The 26,500-nt window shown below is 44.7% G+C and overlaps 1 protein-coding gene across 1 annotated transcript in view; it reads right to left on the reverse strand.

Moving 5' to 3' along the window:
- The window catches only part of MCTP2 (multiple C2 and transmembrane domain containing 2), a 381,280-nt gene that overhangs the window by 275,741 nt on the left and 79,039 nt on the right, over positions 1-26,500 (reverse strand). Inside the window, exon 2 of the mRNA XM_089653100.1 lies at positions 3,415-3,957. Coding sequence (XP_089509226.1) covers positions 3,415-3,906 — 492 coding nt within the window. The 5' untranslated portion in view covers positions 3,907-3,957. The remainder of the gene's footprint in view (positions 1-3,414; positions 3,958-26,500) is intronic.

A 26,500-nucleotide genomic window follows, 5' to 3' on the forward strand; every position in this document is an offset into this window, starting at 1 on the left:
ATATGGGTACAGTGTTGCATGATCGCGCAATTGTTATTCAAAGTGTGATAGCACTAAAAGCTGAAAATTGGCCTGGACAGGAAGGGGGTAAAAGAGTCCGGACCTGAAATGGTTAAAGGACCCAATCCCCCGTGCTCACGCACAAAGGCAATCACACTACACATGTGAGGTATCGCCACGTCAGAGTGAGAGCAATAATTCTAGCACTGGACCTCCTGTGTAATTCTAAACTGGTAAACTGCAAATGCTTTTAAATCGTCACCTATGGAGATTTTTAGGTACCGTAGTTTGGCACCATTCCATGAGCGTGCGCAATTTTAAAACGTGACATGTTAGGTATCTATTCACTCAGCGTAACAATCTTTTATATTTTACCAAAAAATAGGGTATAAAATTGTGTTTGTGTTCACTAAAGTAAAACTAAACTGTATATTTACAAAATGAAAAATTGCGTTTGAAAAATTGCTGCGCAAACACTGTTACAAAAAAAAAAAAAACATTATTCTCTAGGACCTCTGCTTAAAACAATATATAATGTTTGGGGGGTTATAAGTACCTAGCAAAAAGAAAAAAAATGCTGATTTTTACATGTATATGAGAAGTGTCAGTCCTGCTTGTTTGCCTTCTCCCCCCCTCCAATGCCACATTCGGTACGTCTGCATCCCATCACACCAAACACCCCCCCCCCCCCCCCACTTAAAGGCATATGACAGTCATGTGAAACATGACAATACTGACTCCTGCACAGGGGCGGACTGACCATTTGGAAACTCGGGCACTGCCAGAGGGCCCGGGGTCAGTAGGGGGCCCCATGAGATGCCCCTGGTACCTTTTTCATAGGCTTTTTTGTTTGGGCAAGGACACAGGGGCCCCATAATCCCCTATTGCCCGGGGGCCCCATGAGTTGTCAGTTCACCCCTGGACATGGTAAATATTGAATGGCTTCTGTTTTGTTCAAGTGAGATTTTATGACCCCCAACCAATAGTATAACACAAGTACTTGGTTCCCTCTAAACAAATGGCACACTTTTTTGGGACTGTAAAACCTGCTTTAAAGAGAACCTACAATACCACTTGGACATGGGGCGAGTGAGACTCTCAGTCAGTGCTATGTTTTCCAGATACGGGAATGTATACTACTGGTGGGGTCTTAGAGTTCAATCCATGAATCTCTGAAATGTCACAGTAGAATTGTGTACCCCAAAAGGCAACTTTTTGGATTGAAGTGATCCTTTGCGGTTACAAATGCAGTATTTTTTGGTGCTTTGAGTGAAGGGGATTTATCAATATTTGTTTGTTAAGTTCAGCCTTGTCAGGTAACAGGCTTCCCTGAGTTTGTCTATGAAGCTCATCCAGCCAGAACATGGGATAAGTATCAGATTTCATCACTGAATTAAGATTCCCAAAGTCACGACAATTCCTCCATCATCTAGCTTTGAGGCTTATGCCTGATTCACATTAGTGCAGGCCGTGTGGCTCGAGTTTGCTTGGATGCGGCAGCCCATTCATTTCAATGGGCTGCTGTGCTGCATGTCCCATACAGAAGATATGCATGCACCTTTTTAAAAACGCAGATGCAGGGAAACCGCATGCTCTTTTTGACCATACGGTTTCCCTGCGTTTCCCGTACCCATGATCAACAAGGATTGACATACAAATCCCAAATCAATAGTACAAGTAAAGTATTTGCACTGCCAATCAAGTAAAGAGCATTACATAAAACTGTTGCATACTGTATATCATACAAAATATGAAGTGAAAAAAATGAAATCTACTTAAACAATTTATAAATACTCCTGTGTAAATAGTCCATATACAGTATGTGCGAAAGAAAGTTCATCCACCATTAAATCCAAACTGGTACTAGATTCTCCAGTGCATAGACATGCACCACCCTCCCCTATAGTGGACACTCACAAGAAGCAAATGCTACAAATGACATACTAAATACAGCATGTCTTTTCCAGATTAGGATCATCACAAATGCAGACCACGTCAGCTCATAGTCGTCTCCAGGGACGGACTGACCATGTGGAAACTCGGGCACTGCCCGAGGGCCCGGGGTCAGTAGGGGTCCCATGAGATGCCCCTGGTACCTTTTTCTTAGGCTTTTTTGAGTTTGGGCAAGGACACAGGGGCCCCATGATCCCCTATTGCCCGGGGGCCCCATGATTTGTCAGTCTGCCCCTGCTCCTGCATCTGAAGCCGATTGAAAAATCGGCTCGGGTGAGGACAGGAAGAGGAGCCATATACGCTTGAGACGTCAGACCACCAGATCAAGGAGGTCCGGTGGCCCCCATAACTATTCAGCTGGTTAATGATTTGAGCGGTTTCCCGCTGTATGCTTCACATCTATCTACTTTTATACATTGGCGAAGGCCTTTTATGCTCTTTTATGTATGTTCATCATTCTGACTCATTAATAAACATTTAAGATTTTGACCTACTACACTATGGATACCACTCTCTGCTCCACGCCGAGCATTTAATCCCTAGGATCCTATGGTGACTACCCCTGAGGCCCAGAGGAGAGGGATTCAATTGTGTTGACCCCCACCGCAGCCCCACCAGTAGAGAAGACCTCTAAAGGTGCCATTACTGAGAGAGAGTTTACCCAGTGTGAGCTGCACCTTCCATAGGACAAGAGGGGACCTCTGGTTTAGATCATTGCGCTTATTTACCGCGCATCTGGTGAGTGCGCATTTCTCATATTTCCTACACGACACCAAGTGTATGCCTCATTGGAAGTAACGAAGTCACCCATTTGATATTTATTAGATATCACTACAACTGGACATTACTATCTTTGGACCACACTGTTGATTATACTCACTGCATTTGAGGTTTTGGTCAGCCTCAGGCTTGTTCTATACTTATTGTTCATTAGCGCTGCGCTTTTCACTTTTTCTATACTCAGAAGGTTTTTTCGGGTGAGGACATCGCCTGGACAGACTGGACAGGTAACTGTCCTCATATTAAAAGTCAGCAACAACAGTATTTGTAGCTATTGACTTTTGGCTGGAGCTCCACTTCATTGACCACATACTGTATATAGCAGCAGATCAGTTATATATGAAATGTAATATATATATATCCTCTGGATTTTACTGCGGTCTGTGTCCTGGCGGAGAGATTAACAGTCTTCTTTATTCATCCTGTGGCCATTGTCACCAGAACTGAAATGTAGGCAAAATCTTCAAAATCAGGACACTTGTTTTGGTCACAACTATCTAAGAGAGGATTTCCTTAATTTTCTAAGACTTCTTCTCACTTTCTTTTGGGTCCGAAAGTGATGGAAATTCTCCCCAAACCTGTCAGAGGTTTTGACCATTGCCTACTCTATCCACAACCAAAAATGACCAAAAACAAGGTATGGTTTTACGTGAAACCTAAAGTGCTCAGTTACCCCATTACCTCAGATCTTCTATCACTGAAGCCGTCAGACATGACTTCCTTCTGTAGCAATTCCAATATATTCTTATCTTCGTATTTGTCGTAATCCTCCAGCTCGTCCTCTTTGGTGTCAGAATCTGAACTTTTTAGAACGTCGGTGTCTGTGACTGTAATTTCCATATGGACTCGGTCTTCATGTACCCAGGTACTGCTTTCTTTTGAATGTTTAATGTACTCCCTCTGTCTGTGGGACACTACTGGAGATGAATGGCTGTTAGCAATGGAGGTAGATTCAATGGTGCAATCTGTATAGTCCGTCTCCTCCTCGATAGTACATCCAATCTCCATCATATTAGGCACGGAGGCGCTCATCCGATCGGCAAGAAGGTGCCTTTTCCGCATGTCTAAGATTTTATGTGAGCTTCTCTTGGTGCGTTTGGCTGATAAGTTCTGAAATATAGGACGAGTCTTTTGTTTTAAAGACCCCCAAACAGATGGCTTATCCCACTCCATGGCTGCCAACACCGACACAGCTCAACCTCTCCTTCGGGATTTTATTTTCACCTGCAAGATCAGAAAACAAAATGAGACACATGGCAGGATACAGGGATGAACATCTAAATGTCTGTATTTAAGACTTGTAGAGATAAGAGAAGGGGTCTCCAAACTACGGCCTGTGGGTCAGATGTGACCCTTTGTTTGCCTTTATCCTGCCCTTGGGGCACTAACTCTTCTAATGATTTAAGGCACTTTTCCTTCCACTGACACTAAAGACAGGGCACTATTCCTTCCATTAACACCAATGTGGTACTCTTCCTTCAACTGAAACCAGAGATGGGGAACTAATTCTCACAATGACACCAATTATGGGCATTAATCCTCCCACTGACACCAATGATATAATTTTGTACTCCCACTGACCCCCAAGCCTATGACATGGTTTACTTCCACTGACGCCAAGGCGTTTTGTACTCCCACTAACCACAGTCCACCCCCCCCCCCATGTGCACGTGAGTTGCATGTATATTATATGCCATGTGTATGCAGTGTGTAAGTATGGTAAGTATGTTGCATGTATATTGTATGTAGTGCATGTGTAAGCTACGTGTGTGTGTGTGTGTGTGTGTGTGCATGTTGTATGTGTAAGTATGTTGCATGTATATTGTATGTAGTCCACGTGTATGCTGCATGTGTGTGCATGTTGTATGCAGTGTATAAGCATGGTAAATATGTTGCATGTATGTAGTGCATGTTGTATGTGTAAGTATGTTGCATGTATATTGTATGTAGTCCACGTGTGTGCTGCATGTATGTTGCATGTGTGTGCATGTTGTATGCAGTGTGTATATGTATGCAGTGTGTAAGTATGTTGGATTCAGTTTGTATGCATTGTGTGTGTATGTTGCATGTATGTTATATATATATATATATATATATATATATATATACAGTATGTGTGTGCATGTTGTATGTGTTAGTATGTTGCATGTATGTTGTATACAGTTCATGTATGTTGTATGCAGTGTACGTTCATGTATGTTGTATGCCATGTGTATGTTGCATGTACATTGTATGTAGTGCAGGTGAATGTTGCATGTGTGTTTCATATAAGTGTGTGCACGCAGTGTGTATGTATCGGCACAGCTGGGAACGTGCCAGAAATGACCCGGCAATACTGGAATTTAGCGCTGGTTGTTGGGTTACATGAACCTGACCTACACGCTCTGTACATTACACACCTGACCCCTGCACTAAGTACATTACATACTTCTGAATCCAAAAATCGTCCCTGCCAACAAACATTGATTCCAGTCTAGGTGTGCATGGACACATAGGATAACATGCTGGGGGGTTTACTGGCTATAGAAAAAACATCAAAAGCCAAAACACAGCTGCTGTAAAAATGTCCCGTGTGCATGAGGACTAACACAGGGAAAATGTTATAAACCAAATACAGTATATAAGACCTAAGAACTGTGCACTTTGTACACTAAACTGGCCAGAAAACCGAAGCGGAGAAAGTCTATTTCCAACAATGCTTAGAATATTATTATGCAGAGTACACAAATAGTCTCATGGCTCTTGCATGCTTTCTGCATTAGCTGTGAAGGTGGCCAAAAAGCATTTAAAAGCACGTGCCCAATAAAACATAAAGCTTCCTCTACGCTTCCTCTCTATTACATATACATAGCAAACCACGCCGCTTGCTCAAAACTGCCACACAACGTAAACAAGTCCTTGACTCACCAGTGCTAGTCGAATGCTGGCTCCGGACAAAAGGGAACAATATTAACAACATGCTGATTTGTGGAACAGTTGATCTCTGCTAGGTTTACTGCCAAAAGGAAAGTGGTAAGAGCTCTACAGCTAACATGCCAGATGCCGGTCAGGGCTGGCATTTCAGGATTTCTCTTCTCTGGGACCCAAAAAACAGTAATTCAGTTAAGGGGGCATATATCCTAAACTTCAAAAAAATACCCCAGTAGCCAAAAAAAAAAATCATTACAAGAACTGTTACATCAAGAAGAAAATAGTTCTGAAGAGTGAGCCCAGATTTCATCAGATCTTACAATGGAAATGACACATTAGATCTGCCCATCGTTTTGCTGTGTGTCAAGTACCATCAGCATTCACAGTTTGTGCTAACTTGGCTTAAAGCGGAGTTCCACACAACCTATCAAAAAATAAAAGTCAGCAGCTACAAAAACTGTAGCTGCTGACTTTTAAAAAACAGCCAGTTACCTGTCCCTCGGTCCCGTGGTGTGTTCCTCGCAGTCCGTTTCACCAGCCATCCTGTATTCCAGGAGGCGGCATCTTCAGTGTGGGCACCCGGCTGTGATAGCTTGCGGCTTCACAGCCGGGTACCCAATGCACATGCGCGAGTAGCGCTGCACTTCATGAATGGTCCTGTAGTCTTCTGGGACCTGTCACGTGTCCCAAAAGACTACAGGGAAGGAGGGAGGGAGGACACCTTTCACTGGAAGTGGGAACGGGTACCTGTCAAATTCGGGTACCCACTCCCCAAAGGTGCCAATCCTTAATGGGAAGCGGGGGAGCAGTCTTTAAAGCGGAACTTCCCCTTTTGGGTGGAGCTCCGCTTTGAAAGCTTTTACAGTGATGCTAAAGTTTTTTTTGTTTTTTTTTTAAACAACAAACATGTCATTGATTCTTGCAGTTTTGCCCGTTGTCTTTGTGGTTCTGTAATTGGAGGACAAGCTGTATTACTTTCTGGGCAGCTATTGCCACTTCCGGGTCTGGTTCCTTCAGTTTGTAGTTCCGGTCCATGGAACGCAACTGAGAGTGGATCACTTCCTCTCTGTCGCTATTTAAGGCATGATGGACATCATAGACCACGCCCCTGATGACGCCATTTATGACGAAACGCGTAGGATGGAGTTACATCCTCTGATGTCATCGCGCCACATAACGCGGTTATTTTGTTGGTTAAAAACAATAGCAAATCCATATGTTTTTACTACTGTTGGTTTGTAAGTGCATTTCTTCTGTTAAACATAGATTTTTCTTAATACTATACCATGAGGACAAGGGCCTGGCTGTTCCAGGTCCCAGACTATTTATACTAGCCTCAGCCCCCCTGCTGGTCACCCCCTTGACCAGGGATTGGCTGAGGCTGTATTAATATTCAGCCCAGGGCCTGCATCTTCCAACCCACTATATTCTAGAACTCACTAGAAGACAGGGGAAACCAGGTGATCCTACAAGCAGTGTAACGTAGATGTGGGATTCAAGTGATTGGACTGAGATGTGATCAGTAGCAATGTGTAATTGTAAATTTAGTTTCATTCCTTGTTATTAAAGATATATTCAGTCATAGGTATTCAGAGACATGTGCTCATCCATTAGCATCTGAAAAGACAGAGCAGCTTCCAGGCTGGAAGTGACACCTGGGTGGCAATACAATAAGATTTGTGTATATATATATATATATATATATATATATATATATATATATATATATATATTCAGACTTTGCCACCTTCCTGCAGTTTAAAAGAGGAAAGCAGAAGTTTTGGATGCAGGAGACCAAGGGGGCTCCGATCTGTCTGGGGAACCTTAAAGTATATACACAAATCAAAGAAATAGATTTCATCTCTCATAAAAGCTAAAATTTTAGTTGCAGAGAGATGAAAATACTTCCTTCTGATTGGACACTCTGTGGGCTACATCTGCATGTAAAAACCGTATTTGTGGCCTATGTGGAATGCCAGAAAAATGCAGGAAATTATTATGTGGCGCTAGATTGCAACAGCTGAACAATGATTGGTACTGTCGCGATCAGACTGATGCGCTTTTGGCGGAAATTCAATCCCTGACTTGGTGATTCAAACCGTTCCTGGTCCAATTGACTTTGGGCATTTCAGCACCCAGAACGTCCTGTGGGCTGGTACAGGAACACCCCCCAGGGTTGACTGGCCAAGGACTCAATGTCCAGCCTACGTCCATATTCCCATAAATTGAGGACTTGAGGTATGGACGTTGTGATTCGTATTGAGCCCGTCCTTATTGACTGACGGATCGCGGACTTTCTCTGACTTGCTCCAGTCGCAGGATAAATCTTGGTAAAAGTTTTATTTCTGTTTTATTTCCTTTTATTTTATATCCAATAGTCAATCGTGTGTCTTCTTGTAAATTTTATGCACTGCCCACTTTCAGGACATTAAATCTTAAAATGAATAAGTGACTTCTGGGCACTTAAGCCCAGAGTTCATATCGCCGGAGAGATTAGATTGTATTTTAGTGCCTTTATATGCTCGGTCAGGTTCATTGCCAATCTGTATGGAATTGCACTCCTTGTTGGCAGATTGCGTGCAGATTTTAAAGGTAACAGGTCTGCCAGACGGAGATCTGTGTATGTGTGGTGTCCCAGCAGACCACTCTGCGGATAAACTGTTGGGTGGTGGCAAGCTACCGTTTGTGGTGTGTCTGGTGTGGGGGTTGTGTGGACAGTGGAACAGTGATTAACACTGGGATTCTGGCTTGTAGGATAGCTGGAGGAATCCTGGAAGGGTGTGTGATTGCTAGGCTGCTCCTCAACCCTAATTAGTGCACCAGATTGTATGTAAGATCTTGTCTGCCTGTGTGTGTGGTTGGCCAGCTGGATTGGAGTGGAGTCTCCCTCTAGTGGTGGCCAGAGGTAGTGCGGGCTGTGAAAGTATATCACGGCTGGACTTATATGCTTATATATATATTCAGATTAAGTCCCCTTATTCCCTCTTACCCCAAGTCACGGCCACACGTGCGTGCCTCGGTTAGCTAGTTGCTGTGGGCGTGTGCATGTGGGGTGAACCGTGACAAGCAGCAGGACCCAGAACAACCAAAAGCAACCCATAGTTGCTAACAGTCACGGATTGCCCGGGACCCTCATGGATTTTTTACATTTGTCATGGACAGTCTTTGTGACAAAAATAATTTTCCGTCATTCAGCACAGGACAGACAGGTTTAATTTTGTCATGGACCGCCGACCACGGCAGTAGGGGCATCTAGTACTGCAATGTGTTCACTATATTCTTCCCCCTCCCTGCGATCCTCTGCCCTCCCTCTCTGTCCTCCCCCTGCCTGGGACTGCCAATCAGTGAGAGACAGGTAGTCATGTGGTTGTTTCTCCCATGCTAATTGGTTGTTACTGTGAGGGGGTGTGGCCAGCCCAGGGGTGATCACGCCAGCCCGCCTCAGCCTCCTCCTGTGCAAGGCAGAGGAAGCTGCTGAAGAGAGGACTCAGGACCAAGCCAAGGACACACACCAGGACCACCAATGATGGGCACTGTCAGAGCGGCTGCAGACCGGCCAGATACCGCTCTACAGTGTAGCATAGGTGAGTTGTAAGAGCAAGAGAGAGAGTTTGTGCGTGTGTGCGTGGGGGGAGGAAGAGTGCGCGTGTGTGGGGGGGGAGGAAGAGTGCGCGTGTGTGGGGGGGGGTGCAGAGTGTGTGTGCGCGTGTGTGGGGGGGTGCAGTGTGTGTGTGTGGGGGGGTGCAGTGTGTGTGTGGGGGGGGTGCAGTGTGTGTGTGGGGGGGGTGCAGAGTGTGCGTGTGTGGGGGGGGTGGATAGGGGTGCAGAGTGTGTGTGTGGGGGGGGTGCAGAGTGTGCGTGTGTGGGGGGGGTGGATGGGGTGCAGAGTGTGTGTGGGGGGGGGTGCAGAGTGTGCGTGTGTGGGGGGGTGGATAGGGGTGCAGAGAGTGTGTGGGGGGGTGCAGAGTGTGCGTGTGTGGGGGGGGGATAGGGGTGCAGAGTGTGCGTGTGTGGGGGGGGTGCAGAGTGTGCATGTGTGGGGGGGGGTGGATGGGGTGCAGTGTGTGTGTGGGGGGTGCAGAGTGTGCGTGTGTGGGGGGGTGGATAGGGGTGCAGAGAGTGTGTGGGGGGGTGCAGAGTGTGCGTGTGTGGGGGGGGGGATAGGGGTGCAGAGTGTGCGTGTGTGGGGGGGTGCAGAGTGTGCATGTGTGGGGGGGGGGTGGATAGGGGTGCAGAGTGTGCGTGTGTGGGGGGGTGGATAGGGGTGCAGAGTGTGTGTGGGGGGGTGCAGAGTGTGTGTGTGTGGGGGGGGGGAATGGGGGTGCAGAGTGTGTGTGTGGGGGGGGGATAGGGGTGCAGAGTGTGTGTGTGTGGGAGGGGGTGCAGAGTGTGTGTGTGTGTGTGTGGGAGGGGGTGCAGAGTGTGTGTGTGGGGGGGGTGCAGAGTGTGTGTGTGGGGGGGGTGCAGAGTGTGTGTGTGTGGGAGGGGGTGCAGAGTGTGTGTGTGTGTGTGGGAGGGGGTGCAGAGTGTGTGTGTGTGGGGGGGGGGGTGCAGAGTGTGTGTGTGTGGGGGGACAGAGTGTGTGTGTGTGGGGGGGGTGCAGTGTGTGTGAGGGGTGCAGTATGGTGGAGCATGTGGTAATATTTACGGTGGAGCATACTATACTCTGACCATCCCTTGTACCATGTCTGCAGTCTGACCATCTCCTGTACTACTGTAGTCTCTGACCCTCTGCTGTACTAACAACAGTAACCTCTAGCAACCAATCAGTGACAGGTAATGTGCTGTAACCTCTAGCAACCAATCACTGAGTGTGGACCAGTTCTTTATGTTTATATTATTATAGTTTTTTTTTTAGGTAAGTCTGTTTTTTTGGGGGCTGTTGGGGTGAAGAGCAAAATTGTATGGGGGAGCCCAAGAAAATCTCAAGCTCTATGTAACCACACCCCTTTAAGCCACACCCAACATTTAGAGTAATTTAAGCCACACCCACTTTTCAAATTGTTGGCAACCATGCTGTGCTTCACTGGCTACAGAGGAAGCCAAAAAATAAATGTACCTAATTCTACTAGCAACCTACTAGGACGGAACTACTCACTTTTATTTTTTACCTCCAGATAATGTTATTTTATATATTATTCAAATCTGCATAAATCTTACCACTAAAAAAAAAAAATCAGTGCACAAGTACCGTGATTGAAAGAGACAACGGATGTCAACTACTTATATTTGCATCCAGAATCTCAACAGAATTCTGTCTAAAAAGGAAAGTGCAATGCCCCAAACCTCAATTTCTGCCATGCCCAAACACATTACTTAGTATGTACAAAAGAACGCTAAACAAAAGATGAAAGCTCCATAACACCTTATGAAATGTGGTACATGGTTCCGAGCCAAGCAGTCCATGAGCTCATTTTTTGGTAGGGAACGGAAAACAATAAACAAAGCACAAATTCATCAAATAATCACACAAAGAATGCAAATACATGGCATCATGGTCACATGTGGTGTTCTCAACATTTTTCTAAGCTTGTGGAAAAAATAAAAGTTTGTATAAATTTTTTTTTTTTTTTTTACAAAATGTCTTACCATACTTCTACAGGATTAGAGTAATATTAAAGCTTCATTTAAAAAAAAATAAATTATATATAATAATAAAAAAAAAATAACAAACATGTCATACAATGATTTTGCACAGAACAGCCCTGGTCCTCTTCTTCTCAGGATCCTCCCCCTTGACCAGTGTCCCCAATAGCAAGCCTCTTCAGCCTTTACAACCACTTTAATTAAGTCATGCCAACTCTTGTTACAGGGGCTCACTTAATATACACTATATTGCCAAAAGTATTGGGACAACCCCCAACTCATTGAATTCAGGTGCTCAAATCCCCTCCATGGCCACAGGTGTAGAAACTCAAGCACCTAGGCATGCAGACTGCTTCTACAAACATTTGTGAAAGAATGGGTCGCTCTCAGGAGCTCAGTGAATCCAAGCGTGGTACAGTGATAGGTTGCCACCTGTGCAATAAGTCCATCCTGTGACATTTCCTGGCTACTAAATATTCCACGCTCAACTGTTAGTGGGATTATAACACTTATAAAGTGGAAGCAACTGGGAACAAAAGTAACTCAGCCTCGAAGTGGAAGGCCACATAAAATGACAGAGCGGGGTCAGTGCATGCTGAAGTGCACAGTGCACAGAAGTCGCAAACTGTCTGCAGAGACTATAGCTAAAGACCTCAAAACCTCGTGTGGCCATCACATTAGCACAACAGTTCATAGAGAGCTTCATGGAATGGGTTTTCATGGCTATGCAGCTGACTCTAGAGCAATGGAGACGTGTTCTCGTGTTCTCTGGAGTGACAAATTTCGCTTCTCTGTCTGTCAATCCGATGGACGTGTCTGGGTTTGGTGGATTGCCAGGAGAACAGTACTTGCCTAACTGCATTGTGCCAAGTGTAAAGTTTGGTGGAGGGTGGATTATGGTGTTTTTCAGGGGTTGGGCTTGGCCCTTTAGTTCCAGTGAAGAGAACTCTTAAGGCATCAACATAACAAGACATTTTGAACAATTTCATGCTCCCAACTTTGTGGGAACAGTTTGGGGATGGCCCCTTCCTGTTCCAACATGACTGCACACCAGTGCACAAAGCAAGGTCCATAAAGACATGAATGAGCCAGTTTGGGGTGGAGGAACTTGACTGGCCTGCACAGAGTCCTGACCTCAACCCAATAGAAAACCTTTGGGATGAAATAGAGCGGAGACTGCGAGCCAGGCGTTCTCGTCCGACATCAGTGCCTGACCTCACAAATGCGCTTCTGGAAGAATAGTCAAACCTTCCCATAGACACCCTCCTAAACCTTGTGGACAGCCTACCCAGAAGAGTTGAAGCTGTTGTAGCTGCAAAGGGCGGGCCAACTCAAGATTGAACCCTACGGACTAAAACTGGGAGGCCATTAAAGTTCATGTGGATGTAAATACAGGCGTCCCAATACTTTTGACAATATAGTGTATGTACTAGGATCTCTACTAGGTCCTGTGCTGAGTGGCTGCCCTGCTGCATTCTGAATACAGGCGGTCGGCTGCTCAGCATGTAAGCAGGTTGAAATGCTGGGCTGGAGAGACAGCTGAATGCCCTAATGGGGTGGGAAGGGTTAATGCAGTTTCCTGCTCTTTTCTGGGCTCGGTCTCTCTCCCTGTGCTGTAAATAAAAGGGGTAGGGCTCTGCCCAGTTGGAGTCTGTCTGCTGCATGGGAAGAAGACACAGCCAAGCCACAGAATATAATTTTCAGCTTTTCCACAGAGAGGGGGCTTGGTCCTGCATTGCAAGCTCTGCTTGACGTAGTCTTCAACTAGGGGGGACATACAGTCTGTCCTATGTAGGGGGACTGCTGGGACATACAGTCTATCCTTAAGACATCAGCATCTGGATTCTACCACTATAGACTCTGCCAAGAATGGACTCTTGCCTGTGCAGGTATGCTAGGGCAGCTGCTGTAGCTAAGAACTAGGTTAGGGAAGAACTGTTAATCTGTCATCTGTAATGCTTAAGTTATTCAAGTAAAACATTAAAACTTTGCCATGCCTGGTGTGCAGTTATTCAAAGGGGTGTATGGATGTAACCGGCACTACATATAGTTTACAGCTTGGGTCAGTAAAACACATTGGGGTATGAAGACAGCAGCACAAACGTTAATGCACTACAGAAAGTAGCAAGTGGTTACAAGGGGTAACGGTAGTCTACAGCCAGTACAAGCAGCCTGTTTTGATGTGTTTACCTTTGACAGCTGGGATGCCCTCTAGCAATGAGGGAGATGTTATCATAACTCTCTCTGAATGGTCAGTCTCCCATAGCAATGGGAGTAGACCAGCACTGCAGAGATTCTGGACCTGGTCATAGGTACAGAAGAGGAAGAGTTAACAGAATGCACATGGGGTCCACACTAGGTGCTCAGTGGGACTCTATTCCATTACTGGGTGTGAAGTAGAGGAGATATGCTGGACAGCTGGAGTGGGCATTGCGTTGAATTGCGGCAACTGACAGTGAAGGTAAACGTTGCTTCAGAGCCGGAGAGAGTTACAGTAACTGGAGTGTTCAAGATACACGGTGTATAGCCATCTCTGAGCTGGAGGTCCGCCTTAAGGTTGCGTTATCTCTGAAAACATCCTTCACCTGGTCCCGGGGCATTGATGAGCATGGTACAGTAAAGGTACACCACATGCAAGGCGAATGACCCATCCTAGGTGCCTAGTGAAGCCCAGAGGAACCCAGAGGCCCCTTATGTTACCCACACTTGGAGCCCAGTGAGGAGGGAAACATGGGGGGGGGGGGTGAGTACCATACATCTACCCCCTTACAAGCACAGACGACATTCAGAAAATGCTTTGTATTTTTTAAATTCATTATTTGATTGGACAAGGTAGAGAGGTTGACATCTTGCCGGCTAAAAAGGGCAATACTAGCTTTTGATGCCAAGGATGTACTTACTTTTTCCACTACACTGTTACATTTATTGATATTTTTGTTAATTGATTGAAAAGGTACATTTTTCGTGTGTTCTTTATTCAAGATTACCTTTATATGTAGGCAGTTTGAATTAAAATCTAATGTTTGCCATTCAAAAATGTTGATAAAGTCAAAGTCATTCTTATTCCACGATAAAAATGACGATGTGCTAGGAGGAGTCCAACATTCCACACATTTCTGATGACTACTCTATAATTCCAAAGCATTTAGGATAGTCACCAGCACGTTCCTGGCTACTGCAGCTTTTAATTTACAGTCAACCTAAATGTTTGCTAAACAAAATGACTCACATTACATCAACGTACATTGATGAACATGTACAATAAACATGCATGGAACTTAAATTACACAATGCTCACTAATGGCTTACAACTTCCAAAACATTATACCAGCCATTCTCAACCAGGATTCCGTGAAACCTTAAGGACCCCATAGACTGCTAAGGGTTCCGTGAGCTGTGACCAACTGACACCCACCCCTTACCCACTTTGTGGTGCCTGCATAGTTCTTGGGTCAACACCACTTGTTTTCCAAAAATAGAAACAATGCAAAGAGCAGTATACAAAAAGTGAGGCACAAAAGCAAAATGCAATAAATACATTGAACTGAGACATGCAAGGGTGGAAAGCTCAAGCAGACAGCTTGACATATCCATGGAAACATCAATTCCAATATCATCCAAAGGTAACCAAACTATACGTAACAGGAAAGACTCACTTAGTGCACTGGCAGGTGAGAATTACGCATTGCGGACGTGTCAGGCTCTACCATCTGCCTAGCTATGCAAAAAGGAAAAAAAAATTGGAAAAAAAAAAAAAGAAAGGATCCAATGGCCCTTGCCAGGGGTATCACAGCAGGGAAGGAGAAAAGAGGGAGAGGAAAGGAAAACAGTGATGTATGAAAAAGGTTTGGAGGGAAAAGAAGAATGAGGGACTTGCCTGGGGGAAAAGAAAGAAAGAAAGAAAGAAAGAAAGAAAGAAAGAAAGAAAGAAAGAAAGAAAGAAAGAAAGAAAGAAAGAAAGAAAGAAAGAAAGAAAGAAAGAAAGAAAGAAAGAAAGAAAGAAAGAAAGAAAGAAAGAAAGAAAGAAAGAAAGAAAGAAAGAAAGAAAGAAAGAAAGAAAGAAAGAAAGAAAAGGAGGGGCTGGGAAAGCGGGTTCCCGGATGGGCTGATCCAGCTGCGGTGTACAAAGGCTACAGGAGGGTATCATATGGAAAGCAAGGTTCGATCAATGTTCTCTTGGGTACTATATGTATTCCAGGGATCCAAAAACCTAGTGTGGGTATCATCCAGAATGGAGGTAAGCTTCTTGTGCTCCATCATGCCCATTAGCCTCTGTTTAACTTCAGCAAGGTTAATAAATGGTTGCCACCATGCTCTAGTAGTCTGCCGAGCAGCCAGAAACAGATATTCCACCAGCCTCCTCTGGTGTCTAGTGAGGGATAATATTGGTTCATGTAGAAGGGCTTTCCAAGGATTATGAGGTAGAGAAACATTAAATATGGATCTGAACATGACATAAACTTGTGTCCAGATCTGGACGGCCAACACCACTTGAAAGAACCAGCTCCAGGGCAACAATGATCTTTTTCGCTGTCTGTAAAAGGAGGACATTCTTCCCAATGAACACCAATATAAGAGGTATTTTTGCCACTGACTAATAAATTGGTTTTAGCAGGGGTTCCCTTAGACTGAAAATTATTTCAAGGGTTCCTTGGGGTAAAAAGGTTGTGAAATGCCACACTATGCTATGCCTAAAAATCAATAAATGAGAACCACGAGAGGCCTCATTTAAAAGAAATCTGTATAAATATGAGCAATGCTATTGCTAACTTGTTTCTAGATGTACATAGTCCACAACTGTTAACCTTAGCCTTACTTTACTAATCGTCAAGTAATTGACCTGGAAAAAACATGTATAATGCACATGCTTGTTTAAGGTCAGTGAGCCACCAAGCACAGAAACCATGGTCAGGATGACAGCCCCAGAGCCTGCTCCTTCAAGACAAGCCAGCAATGGCAACCCCTCATGTTTTAATTTTGGTGGGCTCTTTCAGTCGCAGAAAACATACGCCTAGAGAACTTCAACAGGTGTTTCCCTGCAGAGGAATGCTTAAAAGAGAAGTATGGACAAAGCTTTCTTGGCCATACTTCTCTTGTGGGTCATAAGAGTGCACTTACTTGTGCTCTCCTGTGACCCAGAATCAGCTGATGTCACAAAGCTGTTCCAGACTGTGGAAGGATCCTGATCATTTTGTTGGGATCCACCCAGCTACCAGATTGGCTACCAAATGGCTGAGAGCTGGATCCTGCCCATTTTGTTGGGATCCACCCACCTACTGGATTGGCTTATGCATGGCTGAGAGCTGAAGCCAGCTGCAGCCCAACACTTCAGAGAGCACTGGAGAGGCAGAGCAGAGAGTGGTGAAGGAATCACCACTCTCTGCTCAGAGCTGACCAAGAACTGAGCAGTCAACTGTCATCTGATTGCTCAGTTCTCTGGCTTACAGCTGGCTAATGACAGCTGTCGAATCACACCGATGCTGCAGCACAGAGGTGTGTATGTATGTATGTAAGTATGTATGTATGTATGTATGTTTATTTTTAGTAACCCTAAACTTCTCCTTTAACCACTTGCCTACCAGGCACTTATACCCCCGTCCTGCCCAGGCCAATTTCCAGCTTTCAGCGCTGTCACACTTTGAATGACAATTGCACAGTCATGCAACACTGTACCCATATGAAATTTTTATCATTTTTTTGAGACAGATAGAGCTTTCTTTTGGTGGAATTTAATCACCTCTGGGATTTTTATTTTTTCCTAAACAAACCAAAAACCACTGAAAAGTTTGAAAAAAAAAGTTTTTGTTATACAATTTTGTAAATAAGTGATTTTTCTCCTTCACTGATGTGCACTAATGAGGCTGCAGTAATGGGCAATGATAGGCTGCACTGGTGGACACTGATAGGTGGAACTGATTGGCACTGATGAGGAGGCACTGGTAGGTTGCACTGATGGGCATTGAGAGGCATCACTGATGGGCACTGAAAGGCAACACTGATACATGACACTGATATATGGCCCTGATAGGCGGCACTGACTGGCACTGATAGGCGGCACTGACTGGCACTGATAGGTGGCACTGATGCGCACTGATAGGCAACACTGATTGGCAACACTGATTGGCATTGATAGGTGGCACTGACTGGCACTGATGGGTGACATTGAAAGGCAGCTCAGATGGGCACTGATATGCGGCATTGATGTGCACTGGAATGCACTGATATGTGGCATTGATGTGGCACTGATAGGCACTGGCACGTGGCACTGATGGGCACTGGCATGTGGCACTGATGGGCACTGGCACGTGGCACTTCTGGGGCCACATTGATCATCAGGGCACACTGATCATCAGTGCCCTGATGATCAGTATACATGTCCCCTCCGCGGAAAGCCAATTACCGGCACTCCTCTCCTCTCGAGCTGTCAGCGTGACAGCTCGAGAAGAGAGAAATGCCGATAACCGGCATTTCCATGTTTACATGTGATCAGCTGTGATTAGACACAGCTGATCACATGACCAAGCTGACATCTTTGGCTCTTTCCGTGATCCCGTGTCCGAGGGACACAGAGCATCGGTGATCGCTGCGCTGCTCGCTCTTTGAGCCGCGCATGCGCAGTGAGAATGGTAGGACGTCATATGACGTCCTATCAAAACGAGAGAACCACCTTGCACCCATCATTGTACTATAGGGCGGGCAGAAGGTGGTTAATATAAAACGTCAGACTTGCCTCTGTAGCAGCCATCATTCAATATGATGTTACAAAATATCTGCTAACACAGAAGCAGATTTCCACAGAAGACTTGCAGGCTATGGGTATTACAGGAGGCTAAAATACAGCAGGTGACCTGGAACAAGCAGAGCTGAAGGCTGATGGGAACGTTTGTGAAAGTGGGTAAAGGTCCACTTTGAAGCTGAATCTTGGGCATAAAAACTTTCAATCAAATAGACTCACCGACCACTTTATCAGGTACACCTTGCTAATATCGGGTTGGACCCCCTTTTGCCTTCAGAACTGCCTTAATTCTTCATGGCATAGATTGAACAAGGTTGGAAACATTCCTCAGAGATTTTGGTCCATATTGACATTAGTTACTGTTGCCTTTGTATCATCTTAAACCAAGCTGCCCATTCTCCTCTGACCTCAACAAGTCATTTTTGTCCACACAGCTTCCAATCACTAGATATTTTCTCTTTTACAGACCATTCTCTGTAAACCCTAGAGATGGTTTTGCGTTAAAATCCCAGCAGATCAGCAGTTTTTGATATACTCAGACCAACCCATCTGGCACCAACAACCATGTCACATTCAAAGTCACTTAAATCCCCATTCTGATGCTCGGTTTGAACTTCACTAAGTCATCTTCACCATGTCTAGATGCCTAAAATGTATTAAGTTATTTATTTATATTATTTATTTATTTCAGGTACTTATATAGTACCGTCACTTTACACAGCACTTTACATATATATTGTACATTCACATCAGTCCCTAACCCTCAAGGGGCGTACAATCTAAGGTCCCTAACTCACATTCATACATACATATACTAGGGCCAATTTAGACAGGAACCAATAAACCTACCAGCATGTCTTTGGAGTGTGGGAAGAAACGCACGCAGGCACAGGGAGAACATGCAAACTCCAGGCAGGTGGTGCCATGGTTGGGATTCAAACCAACGACCCGAGTACTGCCAGGCGGAAGTGCTAACCATTTAGCTACTGTGAGTTGCTGCCATGTGATTGGCTGATTAGAAATTTGTGTTACCAAGCAATTGAACAGGTGTACCTAATAAAGTGGCAGCTGAGTGTATATTCCTCAACAGCCATAAAGGATATAAATTCACTTCTTGTGCACCAAATGCCTTTGGAAACCCAATTACTACCTGGTAAAAGTCGTGGTGACATCATCACTGTGCTATTTATAGCCTATACAGAGAGCAGAGCTTTGGGAGGGACCCATTAGGCCCCACCCACTACAGGCTGCCTGTACAAGAGGGGGCGGAGACAAGATCTCACCATGCACAAGGAACAGTGACCGATCTTTATTAGAGGAAGCTCCTGCACAGAGGTAAGGTCTCACATAGGATAACTGCACAGATCTGGAAGAAATACACAAAGCACACCGATAGTCAAGAAAGAATACACATGACGCTTATATTTCAACAATATTTGCCTATCCCAAAGTTCAGCTTCAACCCTTGTACCACCACTGCCATAAGGCTGGCAGGTGGTGAGGTTGATCTCCCCTGGCTAGAATGAACTCAGAAGCAACATATAAAACATCCCTTCTGGTTTCGGGTCACAAGGGCCAGGAAAGAAGTTAATGCAGTGTGATCTGCTTCATCTAGCTGGCCTGCAATCTAGCTTCCATTGAAGACAGGACATTATGGCTCATTAATCTGCTGCTTGTTTTCCGAACCTGGTAAAACTGCTTTCCATGCTGACAGCACGCTCCCAGCACAATAACCGTCTGCGATTGGTAAGCTCCCAATGCATACTTCTGATCTGGAGAGTTTCGCTCAAGTGACCACTGTAACAGCTAATCACAGAGATCACATGACCTGGAGGCCCGCCTCTCCCTCCTGGATTTTAGAACCCATAAAGGGCCAGGAGGTGGTAGGCACCAAGGGGTTAAAAACAACCCCTGACAACTGGGGGAATCAATGGCAGAGAAGGATCTGGGGGTTCTGAAAGATCACAAGCTAAATAATGGCATGCGATGCCAAGCTATGGTTTCTAAAGCGAGCAAAATCCTCTCTTGTATTAAAAGAGGTATAGACTCCAGAGAGAGAGATATCATTTCCCCTGGTACAAATCATTAGTAAGACCTCATCTGGAATATGCAGTTCAGTTTTGGGCACCAATTCACAAAAAGGGGGAACTGGAGAAAGTGCAGAGAAGGGCAACCAAACTGATAAGAGGCATGGAGGAGCTCAGCTATGAGGAAAGATTAGAGGAACTGAATTTATTCTCTTGAGTATTAGGATTTAAGCATAGGTATATCTTATTTCCGCCCCCATGTGCATGCATAATGGAAATGCAGCCATCGCCCATCAGGGATGCCTATGTAATGATGCGTTGCTTGTGATATAAATATTTCATATCACCGTGCATGCTAGAGTGAGAGCAATAATCTTAGGGCCAATATTTATGGCCAACTCCAAACGGTTGACCTGTGGGCAGTGTTGGGACAAGGACATCTAGATCCCAGGGTATAGATGGCAAAGTTAACCCCTCCTCCCCACCCCCCAAGCATAAATTCCCTCTGCAAGCCAATATTCTCTCCAAATAAAAATGTGAAATTTCCCCCTCCCTCCACACTCAAATGTCCCCCTCCTACCACAAATCCTTCCCCTAAAAAACACCCCTCCTGATACAAACTTCCTCTTCTAGCACAAATTCTATTCCTTCTGCAAATCAATCCCAGCACAAATCCAGCCCCCTTCTGCCTACCCCTCCTCCCAGCCCTTGTCCATGCCCTGCCTGTGTGTGTATGGGGGGGGGGTTAAAGCATTGCCTATGGAAAATATAGGGTACCAAAGTTTGATGTTTCGGCACGCACATTGAAAGCTTGACATGTTGGGTATCTTTTTATGTGGCGCAACCTAATTTTTTTATATTTTATTTTAAAAATTGGGTAATATATTGCATATGCAGAATTAACTTTAATGTAATTTTTCCCTTGATTACCTGTTGCGCAAATAATGTGTGACTTCAATAATTGAACCTACCACCACTGTATCCTCTATGGTCCCTGCATTAAGAAATTACATAATGATTGAAGGTTTTAACTAATCTTCAGGCCGAAAATGATTGTGTATTTAAAAAAATGCAAAAACAGCTCTGGCAGTGAAAGGTTTAAAGCATCACACTGACTATAAACTGTTACAGAAAATATATAAAAACTACTAAATCATCCTCAACTATATTAATAAAAGATATGCAGTGCAGAATTACAGAATTAAATCAAGTTCAGCTTTCAACTTGAAAAAAGTCATAGCCTCACAATGGGGGTGGGGTAGACGGATTTCACCTCTTTATATTACATGTTTTAACATAAATAAAAGTAAAAGACCAATTTCCTTTCCGGCAGGAAAAGCCACAGGAGTCATTTAGTTTTGCAGTCACAATACCAAAGGAAGGCCAGGCTACTTCAGGAGAACTGAAAATACGGATATTGCATCAAGCTGAAGAAGAGTGGTTCCAATGAAACCATTTGGCTGCCATTCAAGATTCGTAGGAAAGAAATCTGCGTGCCTGGATCCCAGACTCTGCTCCGAGCAAGAGAAGCAAAAATGAAAAATATGAATGTACATGAAATATACCTACACGTCTCTCAGTCATATCCTTCACTGACTTAACAAGGCGTCACACCCTCATTCCTTCCCGTAGAGAGCACTTGAAGTTTGCTGTAAACATGAAGAGTCCGTGAAACTGCACGGCTTCTAACCAACACAACAAGTCATTATGGAAGATGGCGATATGCTAGAAATAGACACAAGTGGATAAAACAGTGTGGAGTCCACACAAATCGGATGTCAGGGATCCTGAACTACGAGACAGAAATAGCTTTTAAATGTGTATTCCGGTGTATCTATCAGCATAATCTGATACGGACATTATAAATGGAATACTGATAAGCGACAGTTTAAAAATAAGGGAATTGTTGTTTGAAATGTTTATAGACCGTAAACTGAACTTTAACCTCCCTAGCGGTCTAATTATGTCAGTATTTCTGTGCTCAAAGCGGTACATTTTTTTGCATGGAAATATGTATTTTTTTTTATTGTAGGCCTGTAATTTTTAGGAATAACTCACTGAAATCTGTCAGAACAAGAGTCTAGTAAATATCCCGGGTATGATAAAATTTGAAACACGAAATCATAAATTATAATTTAATAAATAATCATAAAAAATAATAGTATAATAATAATAAATTTAATTCAATAATATAATCAAACCAAAAACACTGAAATTTGAAATATAGCGCCAAGTTCGCACATCGCTGAGCAAAGTCGCAAAATCGTTTCCAGTGTCTGATGACAAATTTCCCCCACGAATCATTATCACTCAATTCTGCAAGTGGTTCTGATTTACTATCGCTGTTCTCTAGCCGGTCTAAAACCGCTTTTGACCTAAAGGGACGCTTTTTGGACGCCATGGACGTTTCTCAGTTTCCAGCCAGAAAGAACAGTAAAAATGCAGGCAGGGCGCAGGACAAAGCACTCGGGACAAAATGTATGTGAAATGGTTTGATACAGTAATGTTTTACTATGTTATTTTAGTATATTTAGTGAATGTCACTTTTTGTCATTTTCAAATTTCCCGCCAGTTCCGTCCCCCGTACGTCCCGACGTCGCAGGGGACGGAACCCAGATGACAGATGCCGGCATCGGCTGGAGGACATTGCCGGGGACACTGCAGGAGGGACATCGCGGGAGCACAGGACAAGGTAAGTGAAGAACAGATGCTGGAGCAGCGCCGCATGGTATTCCTGAGTGTAGCTCGGGGTTACCGCTTTTGGTACTGAAACTTTACCCCGAGCTACACTCAAGAATACCATCAGGGAGGCTACAAAGCTCTCCTGGCCAATTGGTCCCAACTGGCTGATGTCCAGTTCTGGAGGATTAGCGAATTACATTGCGTGTGGAGCTGGGATTCATGAAGACATGGAGGGTTAGTTCACAGTGGTGGCATTGGATTGTTTTGAATAATGCTGTCAATACAAAAAACAAGGTAATTTGTCATATTGCTTTAGTTCACGCAAATGGCCTGCATTGGTATGCAGTGAAAAAAAATAAGACCTGCTGCATTTTTGCATAACTCTTTCCAACATACTTTAACCCAGGGGTGTCAAACTCAATTTCGCTGCAGGCTGCATCAGCATATTGGCTGCCCTTAACCTCTTCATGCCGAGCGTACACAAGTATGCGGCTTCTCTGCGGCTGGGCCTTGATGCCGAGCGGCCGCGTATTTGCGCACCATTTGTAAACAAACGTGCTAAGAGTGCACGCCCTGTGTTGGCGTCCCACGGAAAGGTCCCGATCTCTCCTTGCGAACGGGACCTTTCCGATCACAGTGGTCACATGACCCTAAACCCCACCCCGCCTCCCATTATCAGAAACCCCTTAAAAGAGCTGGGTGGTGGCATGAAGGGGTTAAAGTATCTGTAAGACTGGATGTCCAGAGCACCCCTCACTATGGAAAGTCAAGAGTTTCCCACCCTTTCTTACATCACAGTGAACCCCCACCTTGTGCTGCTGCCAGGAAGAAGCTGGGGTAAAGCTGGGAAGCAGAAAGTGCAGGGTCTGGAGGAACGGAGAAGGCTCGGAGCCTGCAGATTGCTGAGACTAGGGGAGGTGGAGACGATGGGGTGCTGTGACAGCACAGGATCTGTAGTATAAGACCTATCCTCCTCTCTGCTCCTGACTACTGATACGGGGTGGGGGGCAGAGCTGAGCCTCTCCGTGGCTGCATGGAGAAGCACAGGATCTGGCGGAGGAGTTCTGTCCTCTTCTCTGCTGTGACTGCTGAGACAAGGTGAGGGTAGAGACAAAGAGGGTGCCGCAGCTGCAGGAGAGGTGTGAGGCCCACATGCAATGGCCTTTGGGCATTGTGTTTGACACACGTGCTCTAACGCTTTGCAATATGTCGTAGCGCCTATGAATTACATAGATCTACATATTGGTTGATAAAAACTAAATAAAAACTAAAATAAAAACGATGAGCACTGCAATGCATTTTACAATGCACACTGGCATGCATGTTTTATGCTCACAAAATTGTGCACTTCGGGGTGTTAATGAGTCCTGACTATTTAGCCAAAAAAATGCAACAAAGCTCCATTTGTTTTGGTGCAACGGAATTTTAAAAAAGGTGCCCACCATACTTTGCTGGTGCAATTGTCACATGTAGGACAGCCCACTTACATCAATGGGTTACCCTAAACACAGTGTTCCTGAATGCGCAAAAAACAGAGGAACACAGTTATATCTGCACGAGTGTAAACAGAGCTTCCATAACTAGCCCAGGGGAACCAAAGGTGTTTCAAACACAGCAAATTCTTTACTCCTGCGCTAGGGATGGACTCAGCAGAGGCTAGGATGACAAAATAAATGTTCTGGAATATGCACTGCTTGCTGCCCTCAACGATCCGGGGTAGTCCAAAGTCACTAAACGCAAATGAAAAAACAAAAAGAGGGCGCACCAGCCTAGTGCAATATCGTTTAAAAAATGTATTGAAAGAATAAAAAAAAAGTAGGTATCATACTCACAATGGACATATAAAACACAGGCACATCACAATGAACAAAGGTGTTCAATCCATATAGCATCTGAGTCCACAACGATGGAACCCTGGATGACCAACTGTCTGCCGCGTTTTGAGGACTCCGCCTCTTCCTCAGAGCCACTTTTGTTTTTTCATTTGAACCAAAAGGTGTCCACAGACTTGAAATGATAGTCATCCATGCATGCATAGTTTATACTCACTTGCACTACACAACACTCCATAAACACCTTATAAATGATGTCAATCAATAGGAGGAGTGGTAGAAGCGGGACTACAAAGTGCTGGCTTATCTGAGGTGAAAGGTGTTCTAGCCTGTCTAATCATTACTCTCTTCTCCCCCACGGCAGAAGGCCAGGCCCATCTGTACCCACATAAACAGGGCATTGTTGCCCAATCCAGCTATTTTCAGGTCATCCCTAGTTTACAGGGCAAAATACCATGTGGATCACGCATACATTAAGTGCATTAAATTTGACAATACATGAGTAATATTGCTTTACATATACAAAGTGAATAATTGTAACATTCAGTCCCAATACGGAAAAATTAAGTGCCCAAGTGTTGAATACTAATTGGTGAACTTCGTGCAAAAGATGACAGGTGCTCCTCTGTGCTCAATCGGTGCCCCAAATGGATGTGCACTCACCGTTAGCCATGGAACACCTATCTCTAGGTTGGTCTTAAGCGCCTGGTTTGGGAATAGCCCAATGCGTGATGGAGAGAATGGCACCAAATATTCATTCCTGGGAATCATGCGATCTGGCCGATAGTAACCAATAGGATGATGACCAGTGTGGATATAAATGACAGTGTAGTTTCAAAAGAGCCTCTTTAAACTTTCTCCTCTCCTCCCAGAAAGTAAGCCAAGTTTCAGCATGTGAACAGAAACAAAAGCAAAAACCATAAAAAAACGTTGCCACTGGTTCACATCCATGCGGCCGTGCATTCATTTGAATGGACTCCCATGCCCGTCACACACAGGGAAGAAATCCCTGCACTTCTTAGGAAAACGCAGCCCGCACGGGAACCTCGGTTCCCAGTACGGTTGCGTTTTCCAGTGCGGGCGGCGTGCCATTAGAACTAATGGCACCCACCCGCGGGTCCAAAATTCTCTGTGCGGGTGGTGCGGCTGCATAAATCTTCGTGCGGATCCGCAGCAGCATCACCCGCACAGATGTGAACCTAGGGTTAATGATGGGGGGAAATTATAAGAATAAAACTCACAAGCAAAGTGCCCATAACCTGGGTATATTCAGCCTTGCTGCCTGTGAATAGGAACCATGATGGTCGCCATGTCCCAGCGTGCGTTCCAAAGGGCGGAAATGACGTCAGCAGAAATTGTGTCCTATTGTGCCCTAAACAGCATAGCGGGAGGAACTTGCACCACTGGCTATTGTATGCATACAGCCACTGTAACTGAACAGACTGACTGGATCTGATAATATGCAGCCACTGTTCAGCCTACAGTTTTCCATCAACTCAACTTTTAAAATCAGGGCTCAAATTTAAGATTATTCAGCAGAAAATAGATGGAATTCAAGATGTGTTTGGCCCACGGGCGGACTGACAAGTCATGGGGCCCCCGGGCAATAGGGGATCATGGGGCCCCTGTGTCCTTGCCCAAACTCAAAAAAGCCTATGATAAAGGTACCAGGGGCATCTCATGGGGCCCCCTACTGACCTCAGGCAGTGCCCGAGTTTCCAAACGGTCAGTCCGCCCCTGGAATGGCCAGTCTAAGTCAGTGTAAAGATGAATGAGTACAGCTTTCCACCTAACTCCATTTTTAAAATAAAATGTTGTTGAGCTGGGTGGTATGGATGGGTCACCAGGACTCAAATTTCACATTACAGTTCTGCAGAAAATAGATGGAATTCAAGATGTGTATGGCCAGTCTAAGTCAGTGCAAAGATGAATTGCAAAATGGGGTAATTATTGATAAACAGATTTGTTTTTACTGTAGTCTGATCAGTAAAAGC

This window comes from Staurois parvus, unplaced genomic scaffold (assembly GCF_062004578.1).
Source record: "Staurois parvus isolate SC_StPar_1 unplaced genomic scaffold, SC_StPar_1.0 ptg000698l, whole genome shotgun sequence".
Lineage (NCBI taxonomy): Eukaryota > Metazoa > Chordata > Amphibia > Anura > Ranidae > Staurois > Staurois parvus.